The 11,803-nt window shown below is 34.8% G+C and overlaps 2 protein-coding genes across 4 annotated transcripts; both read left to right on the top strand.

Annotated features, from left to right (window-relative positions):
* On the top strand, positions 1–4,915 carry LOC105120635 (probable protein phosphatase 2C 12). Of its 3 annotated transcripts, none has more exons than XM_011018916.1 (10): positions 1–249; positions 462–692; positions 841–1,012; positions 1,879–2,032; positions 2,111–2,174; positions 2,514–2,621; positions 3,143–3,268; positions 3,403–3,638; positions 3,866–4,068; positions 4,171–4,915. In XM_011018916.1, the coding sequence occupies exons 2-10, from the start codon at positions 492–494 to the stop codon at positions 4,194–4,196; spliced, it is 1,290 nt and encodes a 429-aa protein (XP_011017218.1). In that variant the 5' UTR covers positions 1–249; positions 462–491; the 3' UTR covers positions 4,197–4,915. The 3 variants fall into 3 exon arrangements, with proteins under 3 accessions (XP_011017218.1, XP_011017217.1, XP_011017216.1); XM_011018915.1 differs by having other exon boundaries at positions 2–249; positions 386–692; XM_011018914.1 differs by having other exon boundaries at positions 4–249; positions 399–692.
* A 4,290-nt stretch (positions 4,916–9,205) lies between these two features.
* LOC105120634 (BRI1 kinase inhibitor 1-like) lies at positions 9,206–10,626 on the top strand. Its single transcript, XM_011018913.1, has one exon. The coding sequence runs from the start codon at positions 9,489–9,491 to the stop codon at positions 10,437–10,439; it is 951 nt and encodes a 316-aa protein (XP_011017215.1). The 5' UTR covers positions 9,206–9,488; the 3' UTR covers positions 10,440–10,626.
* The last annotated feature ends 1,177 nt before the right edge of the window (positions 10,627–11,803 follow it).

Raw genomic sequence — 11,803 nt, 5'->3', positions numbered from 1 at the left:
GGAGCAAATGGCGATTTTGGACACATCAGCATTCAGCGGAGAAAAACAGCTGCATATGCGCTCTTCTATTTCTTAAATGAAAACAATCCACCTCCTATCTTTCTCCTCCCTTTCTTTTCAACAATGGAATTTTTGCAGGTTGCTGGGATCCGCGTATCTCGATCACTGGAACACCAACAACAAAAACAAATGAATTTCTCTCTCAGCTCTTAATCTCTTTACAGCTGCTAGCTAGAACTTCTTTTTCTTGTAACTTTTCACTTCTCTTGTCCTTTCCCAATTTGTTATGCTATTTTTCATGATTTATTGTTTCTGGTCAGACATTTCCCACATTGATCTATAGAATTATTATCTCTTTATCCGATGATTAATGACTCAACCAAAGTTTCTTGTACCAGGAAATGAAGAAATAGATATTCTGGCGTTGGCGGTGTTGTTAAGAGGGAAATTTATCTGTGTAGGGGATTTTTGAAGGAGTAAACATAATAACAATGATGGCTGCTGCGAGGGAACATCATACGATGCCGCTCTCGGTGCTTTTAAAGCGAGAATTGGCGAATGAGAGGGTAGAGAAGCCGGAGATTTTATACGGACAGGCTTGTCAGAGCAAGAAAGGGGAGGATTTCACCTTGTTAAAAACTGAATGCCAGAGAATAGTGGGTGATGGGATTACTACTTATTCTGTTTTCGGGGTAATTTCTCTTTGACTTAATTTTTTTATGCCATTTTAACGGATTCATGATCAGTTGAATTGAAATCAACTAATTCTTTGACATCTGCATGTTTTACTTAATTTCAGCAGGTTTCCTTAATACAACAAACCTTTTTTTTTTTTTCCAGTTATTTGATGGACATAATGGGTCTGCAGCAGCAATATACACCAAGGAGAATCTACTAAATAACTTCATAGCCGCCATGCCTCCAGATCTTAACAGAGATGAATGGGTAGCAGCACTTCCAAGAGCTTTAGTTGCAGGGTTCGTCAAAACAGATAAAGATTTTCAACAGAGAGGTACGACATGTTTCTTTTGAAAATCGAACGTCAGTTGAAAACTCGAGGAGTATTTATGTTACATTGGAGTATAAACTCAAAGACCTTTACTCGCACCCTTTGATTGGATGATTTTCTTGAACTGCTCAGCATCTGCTTTAGCCTTTCCACTATTGTTCCGGAACACGTGTTCAACTCAATTTACACGCTTCGGTAAATTGCATCTTTGTTATTATTAATGGAGAGTTCACCTTTCGCTTGTCATGGGCACTGATTTCCATTCATTTATATGTTTTATAAGACTCAAAAATAGTGACATTGTAGTGATGGATGGAACATTAATATAAATACTAAGATTTCCACACAATCCATATTCCCGAGAAACGTCTTGATGCCTTCAGACTTATGCAGACATTTTACTTATTCATCATAACATTGTGCATCCACTGATTATAAATACATTTATTGATTACTGTAACTAATCCTTCATCAATGTATTTCAAGGCACTACTGTTTCTTTACACTGAGGGCATCGTGTGATGTTTGTTTCACACCAAATTAGCAAATGGTTGATTTAACAGGATATTTTACAAGACAACAATTTTTTATATGATTGTTAAGATTTCTGTATAACAGGATATTATTGATTTTGTTTTTCTCACTCATTGATTTGCAGGACCTAGGGTGCGTACCTGAATATGATTGATAGTCATAATCTTATTCTATCCCTGTAGTTTACTACATGAATCAATAAATATGAATCTTTTGCCTTGGCCTTACTATTCTACTTTCTTTAGCAGTACACTTTTGTTGATTGAGTTGAGTGTTGTGAGCTTTGTATGCAAATGATGTTCCATGTTCAAAATTTGGTGTTTTTTCCTTTTCAGCTCGAACATCAGGAACAACTGTCACCTTTGCAGTAATCGAAGGATTGGTCATAACTGTGGCATCTGTTGGCGATTCCCGTTGCATTCTTGAATCTGCTGAAGGTGATCTCTATTACTTGTCAGCAGATCATCGGCTTGAATGCAATGAAGAGGAGTAAGTCAGACATACAGTGTCTTGTTATACCAATAACAGATCCTGTTATTACTGAGACATTAAGTTTTAATTTTACAGGAGGGAGCGCATTACTGCAAGTGGGGGTGAGGTGGGACGACTAAATACTGGCGGTGGTGCAGAGGTACCTTTCCTTGTGTAGCTTTTTTGTTCTTTTCAAATCTCAAATTGTGTACGTTTCTCGCACTTTTCTGTTTATGTGAAATGGAATAACTCAATGATATTCTCCTTCAAGTTAATTGGTCAAAGTCAGGACAACTACCAGAACATAAAAATAAGGCATTATTTAGCTTATGAATCTTTAAAGTCTTTAGAAATAGAACTGGAACACTTTTATGGAATAAATGGCCTGTATGATATTTTGAATGGAATTCTTCCTGTGTCATATTTAATTGAACTTCTATCAAAACTTGTTTTATGTATTGAAGTAGATTGTCTAACTTGGCTGGTAGTTCTGTTTCAGATTGGCCCTTTGAGATGTTGGCCTGGTGGCTTATGTCTTTCGCGATCTATCGGGGATGTGGATGTTGGCGAGTACATTGTTCCTGTTCCTTATGTGAAGCAAATTAAGGTTTGTTCTTAAGATTTGGTCATGTGTAAATTATGCTTGATATTGTATTGGTAGTTTTAATTCTATTGCTCGCATGCCACTGGGGGCTTTAAGTACTGCTGCCAAGCTCCATGCTTGTCCTATACGTGACCTTTACACCATGCTTGTCCTATAAATTGCCTTTCTCTTTCTCATCATTTTTAACAATCTGTTTATCCATTAATTTGAAGATTTTTTTCCTGAAATAAGTAACGGCACTTACAAAATGGATTTCTTTGATAATTTGTTGTGAAATTTAGATTGATTGTAATATCAATGTCTGTCACCCTAGAGAACAAAGGTCATATGGACAGAGGTTGTTTTGGCAGCATCTTAAAAAATTATTTATGGTCTGCTTGTAGCTTCTCATGGCATGGTTTGTTTTTTCGAAGTAACATTATCTCATTGTGCGTTCTGTGCACATAGCTTGATTCATACTGAAGCACAGAGTGCTGTTATTCACTTTTTTTCATCCTTAAAAGCTTCAAATCTGTGATTTTCAGTTGTCTTCTGGGGGTGGTAGGCTTATTATCTCTAGTGATGGTGTTTGGGATGCTTTATCTGATGAAGTGGCTCTTGATTGTTGCCGTGGGATGCCAGTGGAAGCTGCAGCTGCACAAATTGTTAAGGTGGAGTGTTATTTTTTTCATGAAAACTCCAACTGAAATTGCTTCTGGTTTAAGATGCCATGGCTTCCCTACTATGCACATTATGTGATACTATAACCTGGAGTCTTGTCTTACTCTCTGCATTCCATTTGCAGGAGGCAGTGCAGGTGAAAGGACTTCGAGATGATACAACCTGCATTGTGATTGATATACTACCTCCAGATAAACCAGCTGCCCCTTTGCCCCCACCAAAAAAGCTTGGAAGAGGAGTATTCAAGTCCATGTTTCGCAAAAGGTCCCCTGAATCTTCTTCTCAAATTGATAAGGAATATCTGGAACCAGATGTGGTTGAGGAACTATTTGAGGAAGGATCTGCCATGCTTTCAGAAAGGTTTGTGCTGTGATGATCATCATTGTTGGCTAAAATTGATGGTTTGATCTCTATGTTAGGCATTGGTGACAGATTTGTACGTTGTGTGCTCCTTTCTGGTGGCTTTTTTGCCTTCCTATGTGGTTGTGTTTGATACCATCCATAATGGGTGGTTTGGCTGCCCATCTTTTGACACAGTTATTCTGGTTTTTAGTGTTTTGATGCATGCATTTTTGTGTGAAATGCAGGTTAGATACGAAATACCCGCTTTGCAAAATGTTTAAGCTGTTTATATGTGCAGTCTGTCAAGTAGAGATAAAACCTGACGAGGGTATTTCAATACATGTTGGTTCATCTGATTTTGGAAAATTACGTCCCTGGGATGGCCCTTTCCTTTGCTCAAGTTGCCAAGAGAAAAAAGAAGCAATGGAAGGGAAAAGACCACCAGGAGGTACAGACAGCAGTTCTCTATGGTTTTTTTTTTCCTTTGCTCAAGTATCGCTCTACTTTCATGCTGACTGATTTTCCATTTCATCTGGGTTCAATTTTACAGATAGGCATAGCAGTGATAGTGATTAGCCAGCCATCCTTGATTTTATTTGCTTTTGGCAAGCACTGACAATTGTTTCAGAGCTCAAGACAAATGGAAAGAACTTTCTCCACAATATTCAGCTCCCCCAACTTCTCATGGGTGTCTGTGTTTATGGTGAACTAGAAGAATTCACTTGGCTCTCTCCCAATTGTTTCTGAGCTCGAAGTTGGAAGATCAAAATTAGAGCTGTTTGCTTTTTACAAATCTGCTTCTGGCTTCAAAATAACAGTTGTGCTCGTGGTACCCTAAAGATCCATTGAAGGCTTTGATAAACTCATGTTTTTCTATCTGAATCTGTTCCTGTGCGGTTCATAGAGCTAACATCAAATGACAGTGGCCTTCTGATGTAATTTTGTTGTTATATAGAGAATTTGACCGAGTGCTGAATACAGATCCATTACAAGTCAGGTAGAAGCTTGTGTGATTGGCTTGCTGGATGAATTTGTTCATGTAACATCAAGGTGAACCTTCCTTGGTGAAGTAATTAGGAAGGTGAACTTCAGAGAAAGAAAACTTGGCTTTCAATTTTATGTTTTTTTAACAATTGTCTCTATAATGTCAATCAGAATCCACTTCTTGTAGATGCTATGCTGTATACGAGCATGAAGACCATTTAATTTTATTTGTTCGGATTCGCAACTTGATCCTCCTTGATTAAGGCACTCGAATAGTTGAATGTGTCAAATGAATCATGTACTATTATCAAGCTTCTTCGAACTCTTGTTCTGTGTTATGGCTATTCTTAAATTTTGTTTTGGTTTGATGGTGGTGCTCTACGAAGTCGCTGTGGTGTTCGGGGACCAGCTTCAGCAGGACAAAACGTTGACATTTTCTTGGCTGGAGGTTTGCGAGGTGAGTCAAATAACATGTGAACTCTGTTTTACTAATTGGGACATCTCTGTATGCTTCTCTTTGTTTCATCTGCCGATGCTTCCTTTGAGACTTTCCAAGCTGGTAGCTTATCCTGGTATATAGTTGTCATGATCCGTGAATTTCATTAAATGTACTGATCTTCCTGAGTGAAGAATCCAAGTCTGCTTGGAGATGATTCTCACTGGCTTAAGAGGCAAGAATTTTTAGGCTTGGTGGTGGTGAGGTATTCATTTTTTAAAAGGCAAAAAGCGTGTTTTTTTTTTTCAATCGAAATCTCATATTTGTTTTTTGCACTTCTCGTTTGTGGGATCATAATGTTAAAAGGCAGTGGTTTGTGTGCTTTATCACGCACGAAAATAAAACTGATCACCATGACTTTCATAAACAAATAAAAAGCAGATAAATAAATACCCCAAGGTCCAAATCTTTTTGTTGATTTAAGGGATTGCTTGGTTATTATCTTATGGTTTGTCTCTATTTTATACATAAGTTTTAGCTAATTTTTCATTCCTCGAGAAAGGAGGGACGAAGATGGAGACAAAATAACGTTGATTTTTTTTTTTCCCCCATAAACGTTCCTTTGAGCATTTTATAATTTCCTTTTTTTTTTTTTACTAATTTTCTCTCTCACGCTCATTTTAATTCTTAGAAATAATTTTTAAGAGTGCAATTATTTAAAAAGCTTGGTTTTTTAATTTCATCAAATTAATATGAAAAAATTAATTGTTCAAAATATACAGTAAGTTATTTTATATCATTTGATAATTTATAACAATTAGAAAATGAATGAATTAGAGAAGATAATTTTTTTACGACTTGGAATAAATTTAATTAACAAAAGAGTGAGAACAAAAAATATGTATTTGTGGTGAAATTATTATCTTGCATTTTCAACCATGTTAGATTTTAATTTTTGTGTTCGTGCAAATATTTTATTTGATAATTAATTAATTAAATTATTTTATTATTAAATATATTTGGAGAAATTATTTAATGGTCAAGTAAACTATAATCTATTTATATTATCCTCTTAGCAATGAATTATCTTCTTTTTTTTATAACAATTACAATATTTTTTTAACATGATTTTGATTAGCGGATAAATTACTACTTTAAGTTAGTTAAAAAAAAATTAAGGTACTAAAACTAATTATCCCTATTGCTACAAATATTGCAAGTTTAATGGTAATACATTAATTTGAAATGTAAAATAATTTTTTTTTTTACAATTTATTATGTCTTATTTCTCATCAACTAAATAGAATACACACTTATTTCATTTTATATACTACAATCAAACACAATATTTCATTTTCGTTTCCTGTTTCATCTCATTTCCTTTCCCAATTATCCCCAACCTTTTATTTCAATGCCTAAACTAAACATTTCCTAAATTTCTAAAGTCCTGTTAGGCTACTGCTTCAAGCATTCAGAAGAACTTATGACGTGTGTGTGAGTGTGGATGAGTGATCGAAAGAGGATTTTTTGTCTGGTACCATGGTTTGGCTATTGCTGCCTTTTCTTCTTTTCCATGGCTAGCTCCATCCGCTGGAAGAAAGAATAAGATATTGGGTAGCCGAGGGCTAAGCAACAAGAAAGAAAAGGGTTTTCTGCACCTAAGGATCTTATGGAGTTTTGAGTGTGAAATCTTTGTTTTATGCTTTGTCATGTTTTCTTTTTTTCTTACTCTCATTCCTCTTTTGACTTTAGTGGAAAAAAATAAAAGTATGCATAGTATTATAGGAGTGTTGTTTGTATTGTGTTTTAAATAGTATTTTATAAAAAATTATATATATATATATATATTAAAATAATTTTTTAAAAATAAAAAATATTTTAAAAAATAATCATTCCATCCCATCCATATAAGATAAGAATATGATATCGAGAGGGTTATCGGGAAGTGTTGAAAATTAGCCAGTCCAACAAAATAATGCCTCCATGATTGAGATGTTGACCTTAAATAAATGAACAAAATTCTCCTACTGGATTTAGACCACCTTGTACACGTGTGTGTGGGGTCTACCTCACTGTGAAACCTTGATTTTTGTCTTCGAAATGCATACAATTGATTCATTTTATCACCGTCCGATCTAAAAGAGATGAGTTAATCTATAAAATATTTCCTGCAATCCTTTCGTTATTCGCCCAATGAATTTTAGTTTAAATTCATTTTTTATTTAAAATTAAATTTTTATATTTTTACATTATTTTAATATACTAATATAAAAAATAAATTAAATATTATATCAACACATCTCTAAATAATTTTTTTTAAAAAAATATCCTGTAAAAATCTATAACGAATACGCGCCTTCTTTGTCAATAAATTGGACTGGGTATGAGTAAAGTATAAATAAATCCGTTAGCATGAACTGATACGGTAGAAAGTCGCGAATGTGGAGCCCGCATCGATCCCACAGTAATTAATATCTTATTGTCATTTCTTAATTTTCAACTCTTCTTTCCCATAACCGGCAAAACAGTCAATATTAATAATTCATCATGAAGGCTGTCCGATATTCTCCCATGGAAATAGAAATGGAGATGTTGCACATTATTGACACGTAACCCCCTTTTCTCTCTCTAGATTTCTCGTTATCTCATCCGAGGTTTTTCCTTGTGTTGCGACTAAATCTCTCTTTTTTTGTCCCCTTTTTTACCTACGTTAATGCCTTTGCTAAAATAATTATTTCCCATAATATTATACAAATTCGAACTCAAAATTCCATACCCTTTTACTATATATGTACTACACTGCTTGGATAGTCACCACTTTGAGAAATGTGGAGATATAGGTTGTCTTAATCATCAACTCAAGTGAGAGACAGAAGTCAGGATTGGTTTTAGACATCAATATTCAAAGATTGGCCCGAGTTGACTATAAACAGACAACATTAGAGCAAGAAATGTTACAAGTCAGGGCCAATTAAGCATAAAAGCTAAAGTAGAAATTTTGACTTGTTTAGGTTGTCTCTAAGTGGGTCATGATTTTCACCAAACTAGCAGGGTAAGAAGAAAATGGAGGAAAATCCACACAGATAATATAACGAAACATGTTATTGATTTCTCATGACAAATCAATAAACAAAGGTTAAGTAACCATTTAGGTGGTGGTCAAGTGATAAGGATTTGAGATTAAAGAGTTTATTCTCTTTGTAGTTTTAGGTTTGAGTTCTTGGTTGCTCATATGATGGTCATTGGAGGCTTACCTGGTCGTTAACTTCAGAACCTGTAGGATTAGTCATGATACGCACAAACTGACCCGGACACCCACATTAATTTAAAAAAAAACAAAGGTTAAGTTACTTCATGAGATTTGAAAAGAAGCAACACTGACTCGAAATCCCATGGATTTTGAAATCTAGTATACGCACAGCCCTTTCCTCGCAGTAACATTATGATACCACCTCTTTTTGGCTATACATGGCAATTTGCATAAAAAGTAGTAAGACTTGGTCAATTAACTTCTGGCAAAGCTACACGTTTTGGAATATCGGTTTTAAAACAGTGATAATTAGTTGATGTTACAGTTTTAAAACATGATATATAATTAATATAATATTTTAAAATTATGATAAACATAGGTTATAGTTAAAAAAACACGGTATTTATTAAATTTTGCATTTCATAATTATAATATTAATTAAATTTTATTAGTCATTTCATGAAAATTCAACAACAAAATTCAACAAAATTTCTATTCTCTGCATCTCAATCTAACTTAAAATGTTATAAGCTCGTTTAATAATTAAGATATTATAAGCTTGTTTATTATTATGATAATGATTGTATTTTTAAAATGTTTTTATGATTATATTTGTATTGAAATAATTTTTTTTGATTTTTTTTGATATAGTATATAAAAAAATAATTAATTTAAAGAAAAAAATAAAAAATTCTTATTTTTTTTAAAACGTTATTAAAACACAAAAAGAAATGAAAATTTATTTTGCCCTTGAACTGCCTCGCCACGCCCCGCCAATCCAAGAAAGGTTTTGTGGGCAATTTTGTATTTTGCATCATAGTGATTCCCAATTCCAAAATCAGCTATGGCAATAGCTGTTTGATTTTGACAAGGACCCACCAACCTTCAAGGCTTCAACACATAATGCTAAATGTTAGCTTATAGTTCCATGGCCACCACAGCTTCTCCATACGAAGAATGATGTAAAAAGAAAAGGCTAGTTATGGGTTGTAAACTCTGCACTAAAGACATTTTAAGCCCAGCTACAGATTGACAACAATCCCCCGCCCTCTCTCCACCGCTTTCTGATGCCCTCATCCTCCGTCCATCCTCTAAGGTTTGACAATATTCCTACGTTATTGGCCCAAAAATAAGAAAGTGTTAGCGCTCCACATACTGAATCCGATCTTGTTGGTCTTTCTTTATAATTCTGTGAATTATGGACACCCAAACGCAAACGAACTCCAGAGAAAAAGTTGCGGACAAGCCTCAAGAAGGAAATTTAAAACAAGACGGAAAAGAGGGCATACAAGCAAAGCAACAGGCACTGCCGACATCCCCTGCCTCCCCATCTTCATCATCCTCCTCTCCTTCTCAAGAATTTTCCTTCACAATCTCTCTCCACTCTGCCTCAGCACCAGTCCCTGACAAGGCCAAAACCCCTCCTAATTCATTTGCTATTGATTTGTCTCCAGCAGATGACATTTTCTTCCATGGGCACTTGCTCCCTCTCCATCTCCTCTCACACCTTCCTGTATCTCCTCGCTCGTCCACAAATTCCTTTGACAGCTTCACCCTCCCTATCAAGGAATTATTAGATGATCAAAGACCCAACAAAAGTAGCAATAACTGCAGCACCAGCAATGGAAATAGCATTGGCAGTAGCAACAACATCAACAACAGCAATAACTGCAGTCGCCATCTAAGCAAAAACTATAGGGAGACAAAGGGAAGAAGCAAGCCCAAGTCTTTCTCTTTATTCGGTTGGCGAAAAGGGTGTGAAGTTAAAGAAAAGGAGGAGGACAAGGGTGAGCACAAGAAAAGGCTGAGGTTCGACGCAAGTCAGGTACTGAAGAGGTACGCCAGAATGCTTAGGCCACTAATGTTCTTCAAAGGAAGGAGAGAAAATCTCCAATCCCACAGGCAACCTTATTCATTTTTAGGTAATTTAAGTTGGGGAAATAAACAGGAGTTGCGAGGGATGAGAGGAGAATGCTCAGCACCGGCATCGATGAGGACATCTCCAACAAACAGTGGCCTTCTTCTTGCAACTGCATCTCTTCCTACCTCTACTAGTGATAGTACAATGGAAGAGTTTCATGCTGCTATTCAAGCAGCAATTGCTCATTGCAAGAACTCCATTGCTGCAGAAGAAAAGATGAAATGCTAAATGGTAGACTGGACTTCCGATTTTCTCCTGTTGAATTTCTATTTCTTATACCTGTGCATAAATTAAAGTACTGAGAGAGAGAGAGAGAGAGAGAGAGTGTTATGAAATGAGTTTGACAATCTCAAGATGGTATCAAAAGATCACAGCATTTAAGAATAAAGTTTCATGCTTTCCTGTCTTTCAGCTAGCTATTAAGTATTGCCATTAATTGTTTGATGAGGTCCTCAAATTTCCAACAAGAAGAACTGAACTTATTCATTATGCATGCTCCTGCTATAAAAGATATGCATATTCATGCCATCTATTGGTTTCCTTTTCACATTATTATTTTTTCCGCTCATCATATCATTTCATTACCGACTGATTCATCATATAGTTTTAATATTCAGTTCAGCCTGTATTTTAAAATTCAATTAACCTGGAGTTAGAATCGGATTAAATTTATAAAAAATTAAGAGTAATTAAAAATTCAGTTAATTTGATTGGCTTATAACTTTATAAAATCCGATTAAAAATCTAGTTTTAATTTATTAATTATTTTTTTATTAAAATAATATTATTTTAATTTATAAAAAAATTAAAATTTATTTAGATGAAACTCGTAACTTTAATTATGAATCTGGTTGATCACAAGATTGAATTTAAAAGTATTAATTTATCATATTCTAATTTGTTTTGTAATTAGAATGATGTACATGGCTTACATCATTGATCAATCCACATAGTAATATTCATCCTCCGAACATAATTTAATGCAACTCAACGAAGTTTTGATTTCTAATATTTGGTGTAGGCTATGTAGCAATTTATGTACGTAGACTACACCCTCCACTAGGCTATTTATATCACATTCATGTTTAATGTCTCATTACAGTATCCAAGCTATTGATCTGCTGGCAGATATCAAGCTTTAAAGGCGCGACAAGATAAAAGCGTATGACTTTACTAAATTCTTTTTAAATTATGTTATTCTGACAAAAAAAATTAATTTACTTTGCTAATTTAAAAAAAAATCCAAAATTTTGTCATAATTCTGGGAGGTGTTGTTACACGAGATGGTGTCAGGAGGTCAGATGCTGTGGCTGAGTCCACAGCCTCATAATTCATGAAAATGCATGTATCAAGTACAACAATCGATACCTTAACAATAAATGACGTGGGAAGGTACTTTTGGCCAAGACTGACATGTCACATACGAGTCCAATTTAGACACCATAAACTATGACGTTGATGATACGTGGCAATGATGTATGCAGTTCAAAGAGCTGTTGACTTTGCTAAAAGGAAGAGCATCCTTCTCATTATTAAGCCACATGTCCCAAATAATCATATGGAAGTGCTATCTGGCCTTTTAATCATCGTGC

Source organism: Populus euphratica, unplaced genomic scaffold, assembly GCF_000495115.2.
Source record: "Populus euphratica unplaced genomic scaffold, PopEup_1.0 scaffold6.1, whole genome shotgun sequence".
NCBI classification, from domain to species: domain Eukaryota; kingdom Viridiplantae; phylum Streptophyta; class Magnoliopsida; order Malpighiales; family Salicaceae; genus Populus; species Populus euphratica.
The sequence above is the reverse complement of the archived record's forward strand: the minus strand, read 5'-3'. Positions and strand labels throughout refer to the sequence as shown.

What these genes read in the sequence shown, in the direction of transcription:
- LOC105120635 (XM_011018916.1), top strand. Translation starts at nt 492, where the DNA reads ATGATGGCTGCTGCGAGGGAACATCATACGATGCCGCTCTCGGTGCTT. An exon ending in TAAAGATTTTCAACAGAGAG is followed by an intron (nt 1,013 to 1,878) that starts GTACGACATGTT and finishes TTTCCTTTTCAG; the next exon opens with CTCGAACATCAGGAACAACT. An exon ending in CTTGAATGCAATGAAGAGGA is followed by an intron (nt 2,033 to 2,110) that starts GTAAGTCAGACA and finishes TTAATTTTACAG; the next exon opens with GAGGGAGCGCATTACTGCAA.
- LOC105120634 (XM_011018913.1), top strand. Translation starts at nt 9,489, where the DNA reads ATGGACACCCAAACGCAAACGAACTCCAGAGAAAAAGTTGCGGACAAG.